At 41.3% G+C, this 24606-nt stretch overlaps 1 protein-coding gene and 1 pseudogene across 2 annotated transcripts in view; one reads left to right on the top strand and one right to left on the bottom strand.

Annotated features, from left to right (window-relative positions):
• Positions 1–778: 778 nt before the first annotated feature.
• PPP6C (protein phosphatase 6 catalytic subunit) overlaps positions 779–24606 on the bottom strand; it is a 48158-nt gene continuing 24330 nt past the window's right edge. Inside the window, exons 3-7 of one of the 2 annotated variants that reach the window (XM_025359041.1) lie at positions 15246–15311; positions 12968–13109; positions 8586–8665; positions 8213–8422; positions 779–4037 (exon numbers count right to left, since the gene is read on the bottom strand). In XM_025359041.1, coding sequence (XP_025214826.1) covers positions 3789–4037; positions 8213–8422; positions 8586–8665; positions 12968–13109; positions 15246–15311 — 747 coding nt within the window. In that variant the 3' untranslated portion in view covers positions 779–3788. The remainder of the gene's footprint in view (positions 4038–8212; positions 8423–8585; positions 8666–12967; positions 13110–15245; positions 15312–24606) is intronic. The other variant, XM_025359042.1, reaches the window with a different exon arrangement.
• LOC112607831 lies at positions 4562–6111 on the top strand (annotated as a pseudogene).

Raw genomic sequence — 24606 nt, 5'->3', positions numbered from 1 at the left:
AAGGTAATATAGTTATAGACCCATAGCAAGGGCATCACAAAATAAAGAACGTAACAATTTAGCTACATATGCTGAATACAGGTTAGTTGCTATTACTGCATGGCAGAGCTGGGGTTTTAACCTAGATCTGATCCCAAAGCCTGTGCTATTCCATAATGCCTCCATGCAGTCTTTTATAACCCACCATTTATATACAAAAGCAGAGTGCTGCTGAGAATAGTGGGTGCCTAGGGATTGAGTGGAATATACTTATGTAGTATTTTTGTTGACAACACAAACCTATAAATGCCACGCATTTTTGAATTAAGAAAACATTTGAATGATCTAAGCCAGCATAAGCCTACTCTCATGAGGGTAAAGGCACAAATTCACCAAGAAGTTGATAGAGAAATAGAAAACTAACAGGAGGGGAATGCAGAACCAACCTTCCCCAAGCGTCTAGTGTGTCTGGCATTATGCTAGGGGACTTTCCAAATGTTTCTTTTTGGTTTACTACTGTGTATTTCATCAGCATCACTGCACACTGTAAATACACAATTTAAAGAGTTGTAATGATCTCATGAAGCATAGTTCTGGGCACTGGATCGAGGTTGTAACAATAAACATTGCCTTTAAAGAGTTGGAACACTTAGCTCAGAGTCAAATGCAAAACAAAACAAAAAAAAAGATTTCACTTTTGTTTACCAGTCAAGCAACCAAGTGGAGGAATAAGCATTTTTTAATTTCTTATATAAAATGCTAACTTCTTGTCAGGACATACTACAGACTATGCATTAAATTTTTTGACAAACTTCCTATAATCTTTTTATTAATTTACACTGAGGGAATATAGCACCTTTCATCCGAAGAACTGAAGGTGCTTTACAAACATTAGCATTTAAAAAACAATTACATTTAAAAATCGGGATTCTTGCTGTTAAATCTCTTCGACTTCAGATACACAATTTCCTGGAAGCTGATGGAAAGCAATTCTATTTCTGACAATGAAAGAGGCTCAGAAAGAGTCCTGATTTACTTTCACAGTACAGGCATTTTCCAAAACCTGGTGCTGGGCTTACAAAGCAAACACACACAAATCTTAATGCAATGAACAATATTTCAAACCTTATTTCCCAAAGCAAAACCTAGGGCTTAAGACGTCAAAATCTTCCAACAGTTCTAGACATCCAGACAGAATAGGAGCTGATGCAAGTTGCATATGAGATGTACTATTGATCCAGGCATTTTAGGATCACACTCAAATAAAGTAGTGAAACTTTTTAGGGAAACACATTAACTTATAAAAAGCTAGCCAAGAGCATATCGGCCAAATGAAGAAAGGGAGTAAATGGCAATTCAAAGTAGACAGTTCTCACTAGAGCCTAGGGCACTTTATTAGAAACCAAGTATATCATAGGCAAATAAAAATAGTTCTTACCCCCATTGATACAACATAAGGGATTTTACATTCAGCCTAGATACAGGGAGTAACAAATCCTCCTGCCCATAAATCTATGACTTGCAAGTATCTTCCACCACATGATTACTCTATATAGTACATAGCCCTTATTTATTGGAGGGATCCAAAATATTCCTTGTAGGCTCACAAAGTCCAATACATTAGCTCTCTCTTCCCTTTACCCATCTAATAGTAAAAACTATTTTTTCCATGCAAAAAGCCATTATTCAGTTGAAAAGAAATCAGGCAAAACAGAGATGGCAGTTAAGGAATGGAGAGAATATTATTGGCACGTGCCCAACTAGTGACAAACAAATGCAGTACACGATGACTTAAAAATAAAAGTCACATTATAGGGATAACAAAAACAACTACATCAATCTAAGCTAAGGAGTGTCAAACAGGGAGGGCTGGGAGTTACCAGTTCTATTGGTACAACTTAAGTAGAAAGCGAGCACTTAAATACAATATATGGTAACAGGAAATTAAAAAAAAAAATACTGCAGAGAGCTGTTCAAAGACCACACCAAGTTGTCTGCATCATTAATTTCCAGTGTTTCACAATTAGTAAAATACATAGCTACATATCCCTGTAAGATAAAAATACCTTTCCACCTGAATTACACTGGTGTCAGGGCAGTAACACGAAGTTACTGACCCAACATTAGTTCAAGTGTGTGCAGCAAATGTCTTAGCCACCTCTTTCATATAGCTATATAATTAAAAACTATGTAAGGAGCTGGTGGTTTGAGGGAAAAAAATAAAATCAAAACAGTATTGTGCTCATTTAGTAAAAGAAAACCCTGATGAAAAATTATATGCCAAGAAGCTTAGACTATAAAGATTTTTATTGCATTTTTAGGTAACCTGGAAGTTCTTATCCTGAAGGGGAAAAGTTTGTTTTCAAAACTACCTGAACAGATGCTAAAGTGCTTTATTAATTGGCTGGCTTCACAAATATTTCCCGGAATGACAAAAATTAATTATAGTAAAGGGATACCAACTATTTCACAAAATGGTGCATTCCAACATCATTTATGACTACAGTCATAAGAGATACTGGAATACTTGTCCTTATTAAGTGGACAGTTGCATATTAAGAACTGATCATCACAACCCTTTGGATATTCAAATTACTTACACAAAGCTGAAATATGGAATCACAGATCTTTGCAAAAAAGAACTTGTTTCTTTTTCTACACTTTAAATAATCTGCTTCAGATTACAGTTCACAAATACAAGAGTCCTGACTTTTCAACCTTTCCAGTTGCAGTTTAAAAATGAACACTTTCTAAAAGTTAAGGTCAAGTGTTACAGCAAGAGAAGAATGATTCCTATTGAAAAGTACATAGATTTTAGTTAATAATACTCATGATAGATTGTAAACTGGATTGATCACATTCTACTCAACTGGTATCAAATTAACACATCAGCATTACAAGTATTAAATGTTTTTCTATTACTATAGAGGATATAAACCAAAACATTAATATGGCAGTTATGTTCTTTAGGCACAGTTTAGTGATTTTTTTAAAAAATAAATACTATTGAATTTCAATTGAAGTTTTAAACTCAATAACCAAAGGGTCAAGAACTCTGATTAGGAAAAAAGAAAAGATAACTTTACACTAACAATGTAAGCTGTTTAAAATTTCTAACACTTAACCTATCTTTTATTTAAGATTACTTTATTAAAAATACAAGGAATCTGAAAAAAGATCAATACAATTATCTTAATGTACAAAGTCATAAGCTGTAGCAGTTTTTAACTAAAATTTAAAAACACAACAAGGAGGGCAGCCCTTTAGACCAATTTATTTTATATCCATTTAAAATATCATCCAACAAAGGACAATGAAGTTTACATCTGGGACAGGTATACACAACTTGAGGCATTTGGAGTCCATCGTGCCCACTGAATAACAACTTTGCTGCTGAAATTTCTTAAAACTTACCAAACTAAAACAAAAGGCTGAATGATACAAAAAGGAGGAGTATTTAGGTGTAATCTGTCAATTGGCTTTTAAAAAAAGGAAACACATCCTGTTTCCCAGACCAGTAAATAAGCAAGAGCTACATGCAGCAGTGTGAGTATGAAGACATTTCTCAAGTCTTCTCAAATGAGTCCAGGGTGGGGATGGGATGGCGGGAAAATTGATAGAAAAACTTTGCTATAGACACCACAACAAACAATAAATTTAGATAATTTAAAATTTAAAAAAAAAAAAAAAGGCAAGAGGCAGCATTTCAGCAGCAAAGTGCTCAATAAAAAGTATATTGTAGAAGGTAATACAAGAAAATTGGGGTAAGAAGAGGGCAGAAAAATGGGTCAGCAGGATGGGCGAAGGCCTCAAAGGAAATACGGCGTTGTCGTTCTGGGAGGAATAACACGTTCTGAATCTGGAACTGCCCGGAATAACTTTGGTTCTCTTGTATTTACATCTTTGAAGACCATGATCGAAGCAATATTTCCACAACGATAGCAGTAATTAGGAGCAGACCATACTGTCACCAGCTTCTCATCAAACATAAATTTATAGCCTTCGTGCACTAGTTGATGTGCTCTGCAGATGAGTTTTAAGTTGTTGATATGAACAAACTGCAATTTAGAAAGACACTGTAAGTATTTAGCACTTAAAAAACAATTACCCTACATACGTAAGAAAATAATCATTCAAATACCAAATCCTATTACTACTAAATGCATCATGATTATAGAACCCACTCTATAATTATCCCCAACAATTTAATAAGTTTAGGCAAACAGAGCAATTTTGGCCTGAGTCAACTACACAGCTATAGAAACTGTATAGCTACATAGTTAGAAATTTCTGGAAGAAAAAGCATTCAATAGGTACTATGAATCAAAATTTTGTGTTTTCTGATTTAATAATAAAGATATTACTATCAGTATCTACAATTTACTGATAGTATGTGTAGATGTTGCAATAATTCTGAAAGAGATTATTCTTTTGCAACTTAAGGGAACAAAAGCTCAGACTAGATAAATAACTTATCTAAATTAAGATGCACTGATACAGGATCAGAATCTAGTTTTCTGACTTCATTATGATGCTGGAGCGCTTCCCAATATAAAGTCGTGTGTGTGTGTGTGTATTTAGTTGAAAACAGTTAAAGTTCAAAGTATTGCCTATCTTGAAGATGGTGGGGTAGCATCACAAAGCTGTTAGCATTGAGTCTCTGGACCGACTTTGATTCCAGTCTCTGCAGCAGCAGTGATCACTTAGTGAAGAGTGCTTAGGATAGTTGGCCAGGATCCTGAATATCAAAATCTTCAGCAGCAGCTCCCACCAGGACTTATCTCAGAAAACTGCTGACTGCCTGGGCCTGGAGCTCAGCAAGGTAGTGACTAAGAAATTCAGCAACTAGGAGACCTGTATGGAAATTGGCGAAAGTGTACGTGGAGAGAATGTCTACATCATTCGGAGTGGTTGTGGTGAAATCAACAATAATTTAATGGCACCTTTAATCATGATTAATACCTGCAAGATTGTTTCAGCCAGCCAGCTTACTGCAGTCATCCCATGCTTCCCTTATGCCCAGCAGGATAAGAAAGACAAGAGTCGGGTGACAATCTCAGCCAAGCTTGTTGCAAATATGCTATCTGTAGCAGGTGCAGATCATATTATCACCATGGACCTACATGCTTCTCAAATTCAGGGGTTTTTTTTGACATCCCAGTGAACTACTTATATGCAGACCTAGGTGTCCTGAAGTGGATAAGGGAGAATATCTCTGAGCGGAAGAACTGCACTATTGTCTCATCTGATGCTGGTGGAGCTAAGAGAGTGAACTCCATAGAAGACAGGCTGAATGTGGACTTTGCCTTGATTCACAAAGAAGGCCAATTAAGTGGATCGCATGGTGCTTGTGGGAGATGTGAAGGATCTGGTGGCCATCCTTGTGGATGACATGGTTGACACTTGTGGCACAATCTGCCATGCAGCTGACAAACTTCTCTTAGCTGGAGTCACCAGAGTTTATGCTATCTTGACTCCAAGTATCTTCTGTGGTCCAGCTATTTCTCATATCAACAACGCATGCTTTAAAGCAGTAGTAGTCACCAATACCATACCCCAGGACGACAAGATGAAGCACCGCTCCAAAATACAGGTGATCGACATCTCTATGATCCTTGCAGAAGCCATCAGGAAAACTCACAATGAAGAATCCATTTCTTACCTATTCAATCATGTCCCTTTATAACACAGTTACTTCTGAGGTTTTTTAAGAATAAAATCCACCCCACCCCTTGTTTTCCCTTGGTATTTGATGACAAATTCAGAAGACCCAGCTTACTCCAGTGTAGCTTTCAATATCCCACATCAGGTATATCTGAGCTTATCCGAAATGCAGAAAGACGGGTTGAGATTAACTGCTGGGACTTCCTACCTGCACTGTCTCATTCTGGCTTCCTTGATGATTTTGTGAGTCTTGCAGCTTTAACAAGAGCTCAGCTGTTACAAGATTTCAGACTTTTGAGGATAGTGGGGGTGTCTGACTGTGATTGGAGAAGCTCAGACTACCTTGCATGTGAATGCTTCAGGGTTTTCTTTGTTGAGAACAACTAGCAACGAAGCCAACCCATGTGTGAGCAGTTCTCCCCAAGGTCTATGCTAAATTATGGCAAGAGCCCTGGGCAACCCCAAACCTAGTCCCGGTGGCTGAGCACCCTGTAAGGCAGGAACAGGCAGTTGGACTTGAGCAGCCATGGGGTGGGGGCTGGGGGTAGTGGAGGGGCGAAGCAGCACAGTGCAGCAAATGTTTCTTGGGAGGAAGAAGCCTGATTCATCATCATCTGCTTGACTACGTAGCTTGGATTCTCTTTTGTACCTATTCCTTTGATTTGGCTTTACCTTCATCCACCTTGATCCTTTCCTGGCCAAATATCCGCTTGGGCCCAAAGGAACACTGCACCATAGTCCTCTGGAAAGCAAATGTGCTTCCTGCTATGTAATCGCTAACATTCACATTACATGATTTGCTGTAGCTTGATCTTCCTTAGCCTACTACCACTGTGGCAGTAGGTTTTAGGTGGTCTCATAGTGCCTTTTGATTAATTTAAGTATTTAATTGCCATCTTCCTTCTTTGGATCTACTTGGCATTTCAAATGAACAGAGATTTCTGTTTTAAAAAAAAAAAAAAGGCCAGGCGCGGTGGCTCACGCCTGTAATCCCAGCACTTTGGGAGGCTGAGGCGGGCGGATCACGAGATCAAGAGATCGACACCATCCTGGCTAACACAGTGAAACCCCATCTCTACTAAAAATACAAACGATTAGCCAGGTGGCGGGCGCCTGTAGTCCCAGCTACTCAAGAGGTTGAGGCAGGAGAATGGCAAGAACCTGGGAGGCGGAGCTGGCAGTGCGCCAAGACCAGTCACTGCACTCCAACCTGGGTGACAGAGCAAGACTCCGCCTCAAAAAAAAAAAAACAAAAAAAAACAGATTGACATAGGCCAGGTGCGATGGCTCATGCCTGTAATCCCAGCACTTTGGGAAACCAAGGTGGGCAGATCACCTGAGGTCAGGACTTCAAGACCAGCCTGACCAACATGGTGAAACCCCATCTCTACTAAAAATACTAAATTAGCCAGGCGTGTTGGTGCACACCTGTAATCCCAGCTACTCAGAAGGCTGAGACAGGAGAATTGCTTGAACCCAGGAGGCAGAGGTTGCAGTGAGCCGAGATTGCGCCACTGCACTCCAGCCTGGGCAATATGAGTGAAACTCTGTCTCAAAAAAAAAAAAACATTGATGTTATTGGCTCTTGTAGAGGAAACTAATAAAGTGTCTGTATCTGTGTGATTTGAGGTCTTAAAACAAACAAACAAAAAAAAGTACTGCCTAGTTTGGTCTTGACATTTTGTTACTTAACTACAGTATTTGAAAGGAAGGGGGCCGGCCGGGCACAGTGGCTCACACCTGTAATACCAGCTCTTCAGGAGACTGAGGTGAGTGGATCACCTGAGGTCAGGAGTTCAAGACCAGCCTAGCCAACATGGTGAAACTCCGTCTCTACTAAGAATACAAAAATTAGCCGGGCATGGTGGTGTATGCCTATAGTCCCAGCTACTCAAGAGGCTGAAGCAGGAGAATTGCTTGAACCTGGGAGGCAGAGGTTGCAGTGAGCCAAGATCATGCCACTGCACTCCAGCCTGGGCGACACAGCAAGCAAGACTCCATCTCAAAAAAAAAAAAAGGAAAAGAACATTTACTTTATCCACTATTACCAAGTGGATGCTGGAGTAGGTGCTTTCGCTGTGTGATCTTATTTAACCGTTAAAAAAAGACATACATGGCCGGGCGCGGTGGCTCAAGCCTGTAGTCCCAGCACTTTGGGAGGCCGAGACGGGCGGATCACAAGGTCAGGAGATCGAGACCATCCTGGCGAACACGGTGAAACCCCGTCTCTACTAAAAAATACAAAAAAACTAGCCGGGCGAGGCGGCGGGCGCCTGTGGTCCCAGCTACTCCGGAGGCTGAGGCAGGAGAATGGCGGGAACCCGGGAGGCGGAGCTTGCAGTGAGCTGAGATCCAGCCACAGCACTCCACCCTGGGTGACAGAGCGAGACTCCGTCTCAAAAAAAAAAAAAAAAAAGACATACATTAATAACTAAACTAGAAATTTAATATCCACAGCCACCATATTTTGAGTAAGCTAGACTACAAGTTAGTTATCTAGGACCACCATAGTTCTCTATGCAGTCCATTAGCAATCTACAAATTACTTTTCCAAAAATGCTGGCTTTACCTCATTTGTGACCTTTGCTCCAAAAAGCCAACCTGCTCCTCGCGGACTGATAGCCCAAGTATCCACATCTTCAGGATCTGACCAAACCAGATCACAAAATGCTCCTTTATGAGGAATTTCCTGATTCCGTTCGATGGTTCGAATTTGATCCAGTGTTTTGATATCAGGAGATAAACCACCATGGACACACAAAATCTGCTCATCTATTAACTAGCAAAAAAGGATAACAAAGAGTTGAACATATAACCTCAGGCATATCTAAATTCATCAATGAATACTAAAGATATCAACACAATTGAGATGACAACTAGATAAAAATATGCAATGTGTTATTGGCAGGAACATACATGAGACTTTAAAAATAGAAACTTACAGCTGCTACTGTGAGCATGTCAAAAACTTTGGTACAGTATCTCCAGGCATTAGCATTTCCATATTTGGTTTGGCACTCATCTGTGAAAGAAACAGAAGGGTTTTAATTAATGAATCTGCCAATAAAAATAAACAATATATCCAATACTAGAGCAGCTTTCAGTATAACAGAAATTCAGCTTAAACTAGGACAGCAAGATATGACACATATTTAGTCCTACCAGGACCTCCACATAGAGCCAAAAGAACACTAGTGACTAACTATATACAGTTATATGTCCCTTAATCATGGGGATACATTCTGAAAAATGCATTGTTAGGTGATTTTGTCATTGTGTGAACATCATCACATATCCTTACTAACCCAGATGGTCTAGCCTACTACACACCTAAGCAATATGATATAGCCTATTGCTTCTAGGCTATAAACTTGTGAAGCATGTCACTGTACTAAATATCGTAAGGAAATAGTAACACAAGGGTAAGTATTTGTGCAATAGGAATTTTTCAACTGCGTTATATCTACGGGACCACTGTTGTATATACAGTCCATCATCGACTGAAATGTCATTATGTGGCACATGACTGTATTTCCTAAGGATGTAGTACTGCTCTTCATTCCTGGAATGGACCTAAGAAGCAGCTGAAATTATTAACCAAAATGCTATCATTAGAAGAGTCAAATACAAATTTCACACAACCTGAAGCAAATGTTTTTACAGTTATGTTAATATTAGGTAATTCTGGTAAACAGATAAATTTAGTTAAGGAGACCATTCTAGCAGGATAATCAGATCAAACAAATTAGAGGACCCTTAGTTATAGGAACATGAGCAATTCCTAACTCTTCTCAGGGCTAAGTTGTCTCTTCTGAGATTTTCTGCAAATTGTCCAACTAAACACTTGAGCTTCAGTGGATCACAACTGAGGACAGACTGCCAGTCAGGTTCTTACAAATTCCCAGTTGAACACTCTTTCTGCTGCCTCCATAGCTTTTTGTTTTTGAGATAAGGTCTCACTCTGTCGCCCAAGTCGGAATACAGTGGCGCAATCAGCAGTGGCAAGATCACAGCTCACTGTAACCTCAACCACTTGGGCTCAAGCGATCCTACCACCTCAGCCTTCCGAATAGCTGGAACTACAGGCATGTGCCACCACACCTGACTAATTTTATTTCTGGTAGAAATGGGGGTCTCCCTATGTTGTCCAGGCTGGTCTTGAACTCTTGAGCTCAAGCAATCCTCCTACCTCAAGCCTCCCACAGTGCTGAGATTACAGGTGTGAGCCACTATACCCTGACTGTCTACATAGTTAATAGGGTACACACTTCTTCTGTTAACACCATGGAAGCTCTGCACTTTGACTTCTTCCATAATTTTAGAAAAAAAAAAACCTGACATACCACTATTGCCTTAAGTGAAGCTGAAAATGATATAGGAAAGAAGTCTGCAGGTTATGACCACTCCCCAAGATTTTCTCAATTATATATCTATGTGAAGCAAGATTGTTATGTAAACTTGGCATAAGAGAGCCCTACCAATGAGCTCAGGTTGCAGGCAGGGATCTTGAGCTTGGCTCTATAGTAACTGCCCAGCATGTGTTTATCAGTGTGAACTGAAGGCCCAGTGTAAAGTTATATAGGGATATCTTATTCCTTTAAAATCAATGTAAGTCTTATAATAACTAAAATTATCTGATTCCCGAGGAGCTGTTAAGCTTCATTTTATTAAACAAAACCATACAACACCACTACAAGAACAGAGCTCTGGGAACAAGAAAGTTCAATACTAGATTTTGTGTTGCTGTCATTTTCCTCAGTCAAGGCACCTTGATTAAAATGTCCTCCTTCCTCACCCCATTTTTTTCCCCTTTAGCCCTACATTGATGAAATTCTGGAGTATAACTGTATATATAAAAACAGTCACATATAAAAAACATGTCATATATTAGTCATATATAACAATATGCGTTTTATATATTATGCATGTAGCATTAGTTACATATATATAGTAGGTGTGTGTGTTTTGATAACATTAGTTTTAGTATTTTCACTGAGCTAATATCATAGTATGGTATCTAAAATATTGATCCAAAAGTTGTATTTCAATTGGTGTTTATTTTGTGAAGGAAAATAAGAAGTAACTTGTAGAAAGGAGACAAATAGGCCGGGCGCGGTGGCTCAAGCCTGTAATCCCAGCACTTTGGGAGGCCGAGACGGGCGGATCACAAGGCCAGGAGATCGAGACCATCCTGGCTAACACAGTGAAACCCCGTCGCTACTGAAAAATACAAAAAACTAGCCGGGCGAGGTGGTGGGCGCCTGTAGTCCCAGCTACTCGGGAGGCCGAGGCAGGAGAATGGCGTAAATCCGGGAGGCGGAGCTTGCAGTGAGCCGAGATCCGGCCACTGCACTCCAGCCTGGGCGACAGAGTGAGACTCCGCCTCAAAAAAAAAAAAAAAAAAAAAAAAAAAAGAAAGGAGACAAATACTATCTAACTTTACAAGTATTTAAAAAATTATATAAAAACAATTATCAAAGTTTCTCTAATTGATAATGGCAGACAAACTGAAGAGTAAGAGAGTTCAGAGTACCTTTGTTTTGTTTTGTTTTGAGACAGAGTCTCGCTCTGTCACCCAGGCTGGAGTGCAATGGCACAATCTCAGCTCACTGCAACCTCCACCTCCCAGGTTCAAGCGATTCTCTTGCCTCAGCCTCCCGAGTAGCTGGGACTACAGGCAAGCGCCACCATGCCCAGCTAATTTTTGTATTTTTTGTAGAGACGCGGTTTCACCATGTTAGACAGGATGGTCTCAATCTCCTGACATCATGATCTGCCTGCCTCGGCCTCCTAAAGTGCTGGGATTACAGGCATGAGCCAACACGCCCAGCCCAGCCTATCTTTATAATGACAGAAGATAATTCAAAATATAAAATTTAAAACTAAAGGGTTCTGCAATTAATGTTTAATCTCTCAATATCTGCCTTAATTGTGCTCAAGGAAAATCCAAATTCATAATCTTGATAATTATATTTCCTTCAAGGGGGTTCCTAATAAGCGCTCTCTCTCTCTCTCTCTCTGTAACTTTCAACCAAATAAAAGTTTTAGAGAAGTAGCTATTTTGCTTTTTTTTCTTTCTTGAGACATAGTCTCGCTCAGTTGCCCAGACTGGAGTGCAATGGCGCAATCTTGGCTCACTGCAACCTCCACCTCCTGGGTTCAATCAATTCTCCCTGCCTCAGCCTCCCAAGTAGCTGGGATTACAGGCCCCCACCACCATGCCCGGCTAACTTTTGTATTTTCAGTAGAGACGGGGTTTAGTTGGTCAGACTGGTCTCAAACTCCTGACCTCAGGTGATCCACCCGCCTCGGCCTCCCAAAGTGCTGGGATTACAGGGGTGAGCCACTGCGCCTGGCCTATTTTGCTTTTTATGACTAAGTTCTGCTTCTGATCCCTGAGGTCCTAGCATTCTCTGGAGTGAGCATACAGAGATATATGTAAAAGGATGTGTAATAGCAGCTTAAAAACAACTCTAAAGTCCAATGATAGAGAAAAAACTGATACATCAATTATGGTACATCCATATGGTATATGATGCAGCTATAAACATGACAATAAAGTCAAAAATTCAGGTATGACCCCATTTTAGTGTGTGTTTGTACATATATAAACACACATAAATACACACACACACAAAATAGATGAGAATGGACTCTCCAATTTGTGCAGAACATTCACCTTCAGCAGATTCTAGATTCCCACTCCAAAATATTTTGATTAATAAATCTGTGGCGAGGCCCAGCAATCTACATTTTTGTTTTGTTTTGTTTTGTTTTTTTGAGACGGAGGCTCACTATGTCGCCAGGCTGGAGTGCTATGGCGTGATCTTGGCTCACCATAACCTCCGACTCCTTGGTTCAAGCGACTGTCCTGCCTCAGCCTCCCGAGTAACTGGGATTACATGCATGCACCACCACGCCCAGCTCATTTTTGTATTTTTAGAAGAGACGGGGTTTCACCATATTGGCCAGGATGGTCTCGATCTCCTGACCTTGTGATCCGCCTGCCTCAGCCTCTCAAAGTGCTGTGATTACAGGTGTGAGCCACCCCATCCAGCCCACAATCTACATTTTTAATGAGAACCCAGGTGATTCCAGCAAGATAAACTAAGGACTACACTTTGAGGCACAGATCTAGAAAGATGCACACCAAAAAGTTAACAGTAATCTCTCCAGCATAAGATTTTCAATTGTTGGGGAGGAGTGAAGGAGTGAGGATGTGGGGAAAATACTATACATAAAGCATGTGTATGACTTGTGTAGCTTTGTTTTCCAAAGAGGAAAGTAAAATAATATTCAGAATCAGAGAAATAGGAGTTCTTACCATAAAATCCATAGACCTGTGTTATCTGTCTACTCTCATGATTTCCTCGCAAAAGTGTAATACGATCAGGCCATTTAGCCTTTAATGCAAGAAGGTAAGTGAAGGTCTCCAAACTATAGTAACCTCTGTCTACAAAATCACCCTGTGAAGTAAAAGTGTACAGTTACAAACAATACAATAGCCATAATATTCTTTTCAAATTACATCAAACTGCACAAACTCATGGTTCATAACTACAATAAAAAGTTACATACTGAAATATTTGGAAATTTGATTTTAACAAAAATTTAAATAGAAGTAAACAAACTGTTTCTATTAAATGTTTATAGAAACAAGATTTTGGACTCCAGGGAAACCTACAAGAATCTGCTGTGCCATTCTCTCAAGAACTTTCCCTGAAAAACCACCATTTTCTCGCTTTTTTTTTTTTTTCGAGACAGAGTATCACTCTGTCACCCAGGCTGGAGTGCAGTTGCGCAATCTCGGCTCACTGCAACCTCCACCTCCTGGGTTCAAGTGATTCTCCTGCCTCAGCCTCCTGAGTAGCTGGGATTACAGGCGCCCACCGACACCACACCTGGCTAATTTTTCTATTTTTAGCAGAGACAGGGGTTTCACCATGTTGGTCAGGCTGGTCTGAAACTCCTGACCTTGTGATCTGCCCACCTCGGCCTCCCAAAGTGCTGGGATTATAGGGGTGAGCCACCATACCTGGCAAAACCACCATTTTTTTCAATCCTCTATTACCTACATTAGTTGATTTGGTCACCTGTTAACCAGTATTTTTTAAGTAATTTAATTTTTAAAAATTCAATTTTTTTTTTTTTTTTAGAGATGGGGGTCTCACTATGTTGCCCAGATTGGTCTAGAACTCCTGAGCCTAAACAATCATCCCACCTCAGCCTCCAAGTAGCTGGGACTACAGGTGTGCACCACCATGCCCAGATAAAATAATTTTCTATTTTAAGAAATCATTTTAACTGTATTGGAAGAGCTGCCTACTTGAAGAAAAAAAATTTTTTTGTAAAAACAAATACCATAATTATAACAGCGTTCTAGGTTCAGTTTTGCATTTAACAACCATATATGATAATATACTATTTACACTTCCCATTAATATCTGACTTGGGCCAATATTACACCAATAGGAAAACAACTGAAAGAAAAGTGGCCAAGTGCGGTGGCTCATGTCTGTAATCCCAGCACCTTGGGAGGCCGAGGCCAGCAGATTAGGAGGTCAAGAGATCCTGACCATCCTGGCCAACATGGTGAAACCCCGTCTCTAGTAAAAATACAAAAATTAGCTGGGCATGGTGGCACGCGCCTGTAATCCCAGCTACTCAGGAGGCTGAGGCAAGAGAATCACTTGAACCCGGAAGGCAGAGGTAGCAATAAGCTGATCACACCTGCACTCCAACCTGGCAACAGAGCGAGACTCCATTTCAAAAAAAAAAAAAAAGGAAAGTGACCCAGAAACTTTCAGAAGGAAAGATAATGAGAGAAGGATCCAGAAAAAGTTCAACAGTAACACTACATTCCAAAAGAAAAGCAAACATCTACCTTAATAGCAAATGTGTATGTATGTATATTCATCCATCCATAGATTAACAAGAGATAAAAATGAATGCTCGAAAAGTTTGAATAAATAATAGTCAATTGAAGATTTATGCCTTAAACCAGGGGTTCTGGGTTATTTTTATGCCCACTCATTACTGATAGCTATTACCCAACCCTATCTACAGTGGCTTACTAAGGCAATTAATTAGAGGACATAGTTAAATGTAGAAAAGTACACAATCACTTTGATATGGTTTGGCTGTGTCCCCACCCAAATCTCATCTTGAACTCCCACATGTTGTGGGAGGGACTCGGTGGGAAGTAATTGAACCATGGGGGCAAGTCTTTCCTGTGCTGTTCTCATGATAGTAAGTCTCGTGAGATCTGATGGTTTTAAAAACAAGAGTTCCCTGCACAGTCTCTCTCTCTCTCTTTGCCTGCTGCCATCCATATAAGATGTGACGTGGTCCTGCCTGCCTTCTGCATGATTATGAGGCCTCTCCAGCCATGTGAAACTGTAAGTCCATTAAACCTCTTTATTTTATACTTGCCCAGTCTCGGGTATGTCTTTATCAGCAGCATGAAAATGGACTAATACACACCTTTTCATATACTGAAATGGGGACTGTCACATGGCAAAAAATTATTATGCAATTTACATTTAATAAGTCAGATCCTTTCCATGTTAAACAAGCACTTGATATCAGTGGTGTTTACATACCATAAATATGTAGTTTGTGTCAGGAACCTGACCTCCAGTTCTGAACAGTTCACAAAGGTCATAAAACTATAAAAGAAATGCAATATATGCTGATTACAAATTCCTGTTAAGAAGCAAAACAACAAAACTGAGAGTGAAATGTGTAAAGAAGCAGTTAAGAGGACTCCAAATATTTACATTTTTAAGAAATAAAGTGTAAGCCAAACTGCCAAGCACACAGTTCTCACGACTAAAAAAAGCACCAAATAAAGCTCAGTTACCATAAAACCACTACTAGATCATTATCATAGGCTCCCTTTCTCATTTTCTTTCATACATCTCCCCATCTATCTCTTGAGAATTCTGACATCCTTTACAAATTGTCTAATTTCTCAGTAAGCTAATCTAACAGCCAACCCAAATTCTGTATCTATTTTAATGAGACAAGAGATTAAGGAAACAAGTGGATATCTCTTTTTCTTCCAAACTGAACTTACATGACACTTCACAGTGTCATACAGAGATATTCCCATATTCTACAGTTAAGAGTCATGTACCCTCAGGCTCCACAGCCATGGAGTCTCTCCTCAATGATCAGTTAAAAAAAAAATTACATATTTCATCATTTTTTGTTTCTTTTTTAAGACAGGGTCTGGCTCTGTTACCCAGGCGGGAATGGAGTGATGCAATCATAACTCACTGCAGCCTCAAACTCCTGGGTTCAAGTGATCCTCCTACCTTGCCCTCCTCAATAGCTAGGACCACAGTTACACACCACCATGCCCAGCAAATTTTTATAGAGACAGGGCCTCCCTTTTTTGCCCAAGCTAGTCTCAAACTACTGGCTTCAGGCAATTCTCCCACCTCAGCCTCCCAAAATGCTGGGATTACAAGTGCGAGCCATGACACCCAATCATATTTCTTTTTTTTTTTTCAGACAGAATCTCGCTCTATCACCCAGGCTGGAGTGCAGTGGCCATCTCAGCTCACTGCAAGCTCTTCCTCCCGAGTTCACGCCATTCTCCTGCCTCAACCTCCCAAGTAGCTGGGACTACAGGCGTCCACCACCATGCCTGGCTTGCTTTTTTTTTTTTATTTTTTTGTATTTTTAGTAGAGACGGGGGTTTCACCGTGTTAGCCAGGATGGTCTCGATCTCCTGACCTCATGATCCACCCACCTCGGCCTCCCAAAGTGCTGGGACTACAGGCTTAAGCCACCGTGCCCGGCAACACCCAATCATATTTCATCATATTTCTATTTGACTGAAATGTGGTAACTCGCAAATTGTGCATTTGTCAAATTTCAATCAACTCGATTATTATCCTAGCTCTAATTTCCAAAGAAAGCATTACAGTTTTTCTGGAAAAAAAATTATTTTGGATTAAGGGAACTGACTATAATACATTGGACCAACTACAACTAACTATTTCTAACACATTCATCTTTTACAGTTGAAATAAAATTATCATTTAAGCTTTAAACACTTAATAGGAATCTTAGTCAAAGTGAAGAAAACTGAAAGTGAAATATTAACTACTGAAAGAAATAAAGTAACACCCTTTATAACAATGTTCCATCAGTCTAAAAAGTCAGACCAAAAAAAAAAAAAACTTTAGATAGGTATAAAATGTATCTATCTTCTGAAAATTAGCTAACAGGCCGGGCTGCTCACACCTGTAATCCCTGAACTTCGGGAGCTCACGCCTGTAATCCCAGCACTTTGGGAGTCCCAGGCAGGTGGATCACTTGAGGTCAGGAGTTCCAGACCAGCTTAGTCAACGTGGTGAAATCCCATCTCTACTAAAAATACAAAAATTATCCAGGCATGGTGGCCTGCACCTGTAATCCCAGCTACTTGGGTAGCGGAGGCACAAGAATTGCTTGAGCCCAGGAGGCAGAGGTTGCAATGAGCCAAGATCATGCCACTGCACTCCAGCCTGGGCAACAAAGCAAGATTCCGTCTCAAAAAAAAAAAAAGCGTGTTATGGTCCGGGAATGGTGGTGGCTCACACTTGTAATCCCAGCACTGTGGGAGGCCGAGGCAGGTGGATCACCTGAGGTCAGGAGTTCGAGACCAGCCGGGTCTAACATGGTGAAATCCCATCTCTACTAAAAATACAAAAATTAGCCGGGCGTGGTGGTGGGCACCCGTAATCAATCCCTGCTACTTGGGAGGCTGAGGCTGGAGAATCACTTGAACTTGAGAGGTGGAGGTTGCAGTGAGCCAGGATCACGCCACTGCACTCCAGCCTGGGTGAAAAAGCAAGACCTTGTCTCAAAAAAAATAAAAAATAAAAAAAATGTGGGCCGGGTGTGGTGGCTCACTCATAGTAATCCCAGCAATTTACGACACTGAGGTGGGTGGATCACCTGAGGTCAGGAGTTAGAGACCAGCCTGGCCAACAGGGCAAAACCCAGTCTCTACTAAAAATACAAAAATTAGTCAGACGTGGCGGCGGGTACCTGTAGTCCCAGCTACCTAGGGAAGCTGAAGCAGGAGAATCACTTGAACCCGGGAGACAGAGGTTGCAGTGAGCCAGGATGGTGCCACTGTACTCCAGCCTGGATGACAGAGCAAGATTCTGTCTCAAAAAAAAAAAAAAAAGTGTTATGACATCATTTAAAAAATCAAAAGAAACAGCCTTCATGACTAACGTAAGTGAGTATCTTAAATTAAGATCTAGCAACTCAAGGACCTTACGAGGTCACGAATAAAAATTATGATGAAAACCACGTAGCAAAATGCAAAAATCACTAGGGAAAAGAATGGAACACAAAACAATACCTATAATATAACTATACAATTCCATTATGTAAAAAATTGAGTAGGTATATACACGAAGTCAGGAAGTGAACATTTAAAAAGTTTTAAAAGTCAGGTTTTTAATAAAAATATAGTAGAAGAGTATCCTTAAACTTTTCTATTGATGTTTACAGATATCTGTTCTTTTTTTTTTTTTTTTTTTTCTGAGACGGAGTCTCACTCTGTTGCCCAGGCTGGAGTGCAATGGCATGATCTCGACTCACTGCAACCTCCGCCTCCCAGGTTCAAGCGATTCTCCTGCCTCAGCCTCCTGAGTAGCTGGGATTACAGGCGCATGACAACAGGCCCAGCTAATTTTTGTATTTTTAGTAGAGATGGGGTTTCATCATGTTGGTCAGGCTGGTCCTGAACTCCTGACCTCGTGATCTGCCCACCTCGGCCTCCCAAAGTGTTGGGATTACAGGCGTGAGCCACCACACCTGGCCAGATATCTGTTCTTAAACAAAAGCTTTTAAAGTCTATATTTACCAGACATACAGGCAGACAAATATTCTGTGTCAGTGATACATAGGTTCCCATTTCCTGAGAACTTGGGCAATTCTTTTCCTTTTTTTTTTTTTGAGATGGAGTTCTGTTCTTGTTGCCCAGGCTGGAGAGCAATGGCACAATCTCAGTTCACTGCAACCTCCACCTCCCAGGTTCAACTGATTCTCCTGCCTCAGCCTCCCGAGTAGACAGGATTATAGGCGCCTGCCACCGCACCCCCGCTAATTTTTGTGTTTTTAGTAAAGACGGGGTTTCACCATGTTGGCCAGGTAGATCTCGAACTCCTGACCTCAGGTGATCCACCCGCTTGGGTCTCCCAAATGCTAGGATTACAGGTGTGAGCCACCGTGTCCAGCCCTACTTTCATCCTACATTACTAGGCACCTACCTCATCGTCAAATAAAATCTACCGTCTACTCTATGTCTCTCTCTCTCCCTCTTTTTTTATTTTTTGAGATGGAGTCACGCTCTGTTACCCAGGCTGGAGTTCAGTGGTGCAATCTTGGCTCACTGCTGCCTCCGGCTCCCAGGTTCGAGCAACCCTCCTGCCTCAGCCTCCCGAGTAGCAGGGACTACAGGCACGGCCCACTACACCTGCCTAATTTCTGTATTTTTTTGTAGAGAAAGGGTTTTGTCACATTGGCCAGGCTGGTCTTAAATCCCTGACCTCAGGTAATCCACCAGCCTCGGCCTCCCAAAGTGCTAGGATTACAGGCGTGAGCCACTGCACCCAGCTACTCTATGTTTTTCATATTTCAGACACTCTGCTCCCATTTTAAACCAAAAACAATCTTGAGAAGTAGATTTTTTTTTTCTTTAATTATCATTATTTTTTAGATGGAGTCTCACTATATTGCCCAGGCTGGTCTCAAATTTTTGGGATCAAGCAATCCTCCCACCTCAGCCTCCTGAGTAGCTGGAACTACAGGTATGTACCACTTTACCCAGCCTGGGAAGTGGATTTTTTTTTTTTTTTTTTTTTTGAGACAGAGTCTCACTCTGTCACCCAGATTGGAGTGCAGTGGCGCGATCTCAGCTCACTGCAACCTCTGCCTCCCGGGTTCAAGCAATTCTGCTGCCTCAGCCTCCTGAGCAGTTGTGAATATAGGTATGTGCTACCACACCCAGCTACTTTTTGTATTTTTAGTAGAGATGGGGTTTCACCACGTTGGCCACGATCGTCTCGATCTCTTGATCTCGTGATCCGCCGACCTCGGCCTCCCACAGTGCTGGGATTACAGGCATGAGCCACTGCGCCCGTCTGAGAAGTGGAATTTTTTTTCATCAGAGGCAAGGAAACATCCACTGTGCCCAGTAGTTCTCAAACTTTTTGGTTTCAGGATTCATTTGTGATCTTAAAAACTAGAAGTCCTCAAAATCTGTTATGTAAGTTTTACAAATCGGTATTTACCATATTAGAGATTAAAACTCAGAAGTTTTAAATATTTAAATTAATTTTTAAAAATTAATAACACAGGCCAGGCATGGTGACTCACACCTGTAATCCCAGCTACTTGGGAGGCTGAGGCAGGAGAATCACTTGAACCTGGGAGGCTGAGGTTGCAGTGAGCCAGGATCACACCATTACACTCCAGCCTGGGTGACAAGAGTGAAACTCCATCTCAAAAAAAAAATCAATAACATACCCATCAAAAAGTATCACAAACACATTTTAAATAAAATAAAAATTGTTTAGTAAGAGGAGAACTCACATTGTTTTACATTTTCACAAATCTCTTTAATGTCTGGCTAAATAGAACATGGTTAGTCATATAACTTGCCTCAGCATTCAGTCTGTTGGGATATATTGAGTAAAGCAGATGAGGAAAATCCAGCTTCACACAGATAAGCAGTTACAAAAGGAAAGAGTATTTTAATAACATTTTCAGGTAACTGCGTATTCTTTTAATACTGTACCAATATTTGACAAGTGGCAGTTTATGAAACTTAAAAGTTAATCGCAGTATGAAATCTGAAGCCATAACAGTGATCTTCTTTTTCTTTTTTTTTTTTTTTTTGAGATAGGGTCTAGCTCTATTGCCCAGGCTGGAGTGCAATGGCACATTCTCGACTCAGTGCAACCTCCACCTCCCAGGTTCAAGCAATTCTCATGCCTCAGTCACCTGAGTAGCTGAGATTACAGGCACATACCTCCACACCTCGCTAATTTTTGTACTTTTAGTAGAGACAGGGTTTCACCATGTTACCCAGGCTGGTCTCAAACTCCTGGGCTCAAGCGATCCGCTTGCCACAGCCTCTCAAAGTGCTGGGATTACAGGTGTGAGTCACCGCGCCCGGCCTATAACAGTGAACTTTCATACTCTGTTACATTTGTTATCTTACACTTTGAGTAAATGGTAAACTAGAAATTTGAAAAATGAAAATGACATTGCATTTTATATCATCAAAAAACCATATTTGTTAATATCACTTCTCATCTCATCTCAGGAAAGTATCGGAAACTGTTAGCCTCATAGTGGTGGACTCAGATTTTCCAAAATTCCTATTTTTCATTAGTAAATTCAATTTTCGTCATCGGCAACAAATACTGTCAATTGTTCTCTTGAAGTGACTGGCTCACTTCCTTCACTTTTGCAAATATAGTTGCCAAATACCCAAGTCTAAATAATCACAGTTTGTCAGTCATTCTCAAGTAAAAATAGTGTTCCATAAAAAAGCAGTTATTTTAACTCATGACTCAAAGAATTTCACAAGTACTTTTCTTTCCTTTTCTTTTGGGTTTTTTTTTGTTTTGTTTTTTTGTTTTTTTTTTGAGACAGAGTCTCACTCAGTCACCCAGGCTGGAGTGCAATGGTGCTATCTCAGCTCACTGCAACATCCGCCTCCCGGGTTCAAGCAATTTTCCCTGCCTTACCCCCTGACTAGCTGGGATTACGGGCACCCGCCACCACACCTGGCTAATTTTTGTATTTTGTAGTAAAGATGGGGTTTTGCCATGTTGGCCAGGCTGATCTTGAACTCCTGACCTCAGGTGATCTGCCTGTCTTGGCCTTCCAAAGTGCTGGGATTACAGGTGTGAGCCACCGTGACCAACCCACAAGTACTTTTCCTTGAGTAAACCATCTTTCTTTAGCATGCAGCAGATATGCTTTACGCATACTTCCCATTTCATCACACAGACTTTTTTCTTTTTCTTTTTAGATGGGGTCTCACTCTGTTGCCCAGGCTGGAGTGCAGTGGCACAATAATAGCTGACTGCAGCCTCAAACTCCTGGGCTCAAGCAATGCTCCCACCACCTTAGCCTCTTGAGTGGCTAGGACTTACAGATTCAGACCACCAACCCTGGCTAATTTTTTTTTTTTTTTTTTAAAGAGATGGGAGCTAGGTGCAGTGGCTCATACCTGTAGTCCCAGCACTTTGGGAGGCTCAGGCAGGTGGATCACAAGATGCCAGGAGTTCGACACCAACCTGGCCAACATGGTAAAATCCCATCTCTACTAAAAATACAAAAATTAGCCAGGCGTGGTGGTGCACACCTGTAGTCTCAGCTACTCAGAATGATGAGGCACAAGAATCACTTGAACCTGGAAGGCAGAGGCTGCACTGAGTTGAGATCACACCACTGCACTCCAGCCTGGGTGACATAGCGAGACCCTGTCCCCCCTCAAAAGAAAGAAAGAAAGGCTGGGCAAGGTGGCTCACGCCTGTAGTCCCAGCACTTTGGGAGGCCAAGACAGGAGGATCACATGAGGTCAGGGGTTCAAGATCAACCTGGGCAACATGGAAAAACCCCATCTCAACTAAAACTACAAAAAAATTAGCCAGGCATGGTGGCGTATTCCTGTAATCTCAGCTACTCAGGAGGCGGAGGCAAGAGAATTACTTGAACCCGGGAGGCAGAGGTTGCAGGTTGCAGTGAGCCAAGATTGTGCCATTGCACAATCACACCACTGCACTCCAGCCTGGACAAGAGAAAAACTCTGTCTCAAAAAAAAAAAAAAAAAAAAAAAAATTTTTGCCGGGCGCGGTGGCTCACGCCTGTAATCCCAGCACTTTGGGAGGCCGAGGCGGGCGGATCACAAGGTCAGGAGTTCAAGACCACAGTGAAACCCCGTCTCTACTAAAAATACAAAAAAATTAGCTGGGCGCAGTGGCGGGCGCCTATAGTCCCAGCTACTTGGGAGGCTGAGGCAGGAGAATGGCAGGAACCCAGGAGGCGGAGCTTGCAGTGAGCCGAGATCGCGCCACTGCACTCCAGCCAGGGGAACAGAGCGAGACTCCGTCTCAAAAAAAAAAAAAAAAAAAAAAAAAATTTTTTTTTTTTTAGACGTGGGGAGTCTCAGGCTGGATGCAGTGCCTCACACCTGTAATCCCAGCACTTTGGGAGGCTGAGGCAGGTGGATCACCTGAGGTCAGGAGTTTGAGATGGGGGGGGTCTCACTTGGGTTGCCCAGGCTGGTCTAGAACCCACGGCTTCAAGCGATCCTCCCACCTTAGCCTCCCAAAGTGCTGGGATTATAGGCATGAGCCATCACGCCCAGCCAGACTTTTTAAATAATATATATTCTAAAGGATTGAGAGTTAAGTGAAACTGGCATTTTATTTTACTATGCAGGCATGTTGGTGAAGAACTCAATGATAATCAGCTTATTCTAGTGTTTTTCCCTTGATTCATGCTAAGGCATGAGCAATTTAACCCTCCATTGCCTCTGTACCTCCTTAGAGACCCAAGGGTCCACAGGCCACACTTAAAAAATTTGTGAGCTAGCTGAAATGGCTTCTTAAATAGCTAACATATAGCCAAGCCAAGATTTAAACCAAGTTGTATCTGACACTGAAATCTATAACTCCTCACTATATTACACAGCTTCAATGCTTCTCAGCACAACATGCTCGCTAACATGTTTATTCATACCCAAAACCCAATCCTGCAATTCCAGAACAGGCCCCAGAGGAAGATAAGTCCCAAAGGATATATTTTACATTGTATTTAATCAGTCAATAGCTATTTAGAGGCTCAAATCCCATGTTTCTGATTAGTAATCATTTTTTGTGTGTGTGTTTGTTTTTTGTTTTTTTTGAGACGGAGTTTCACTCTTGTTGCCCAGGCTGGAGTGCAATGGTGCAATCTCGGCTCACCACAACCTCTGCCTCCCAGGTTCAAGCGCTTCTCCTGCCTCAGCCTCCCAAGTAGCTGCGATTACAGGCACCCGCCACCACACCTGGTTAATTTCTGTATTTTTAGTAGAGATGGGATTTCACCATGTTTGCCAGGATGGTCTCAATCTCTTGACCTCGTGATCTACCCACCTCAGCCTCCCAAAGTGCTGAGATTACAAATATGAGCCACCACGTCCCGCCTATTTTTTTTTTTTTTGAGATGGAGTCTCACTCTCTTGCCCAGGCTGGGGTGCAATGGCACGATCTCGGCTCACTGCAACCTCCGCCTCCCAGTCTCTAGCGATTCTCCTGCCTCAGCCTCCCAAGTAGCTGGGATTACAGGCACGCACCACCACGCCTGGCTAATTTTTGTATTTTTAGTAGAGACGGGGTTTTACCATGTTGGCCAGGCTGGTCTCAAACTCCTGACCTTGTGATCTGCCCGCCTCGGCCTCCCAAAGTGCTGGGATTACAGGCGTGAGCCACCACGCCTGGTGCAATTGTTTTTAAGGAACATATACAACATAAACAATTGTTAACAGTTTGGTGGTGGTCTTAAAATAACATGTACAACAGAAACCCAAATTAGTTTCAAACCTCAATCTGCCCTGCAGTGGCTGTGTGTGAGTTTGGGCTATTTCTTCAATCTTTCAGTCTCCCTTTCATTGTCTACAAAATAATACTATCTCATAGGACTCTTGGGAAAAAACTGATGCAGAATATGTGAAAAAGTACTTTGTTAACCTCAAAACACAAGATAAATGTTAGCAATAACTGTACATTTGACTGAAGGTATATATAATACAAAAGTTCAATCTTATGCTTCTAATTTTAGTAGCTCGAGGTTGGTCTCTAACTTTCTGACCTTTGATCATGGCTGTAATTCACATCTTAAAAAGTCCTTGATAACACAGGTAACCCCTCAGTTTTAACACTACAACTAAGGGAA

This window comes from Theropithecus gelada, chromosome 15 (genome assembly GCF_003255815.1).
Source record: "Theropithecus gelada isolate Dixy chromosome 15, Tgel_1.0, whole genome shotgun sequence".
Classification (NCBI taxonomy): domain Eukaryota; kingdom Metazoa; phylum Chordata; class Mammalia; order Primates; family Cercopithecidae; genus Theropithecus; species Theropithecus gelada.
The sequence above is the reverse complement of the archived record's forward strand: the minus strand, read 5'-3'. Positions and strand labels throughout refer to the sequence as shown.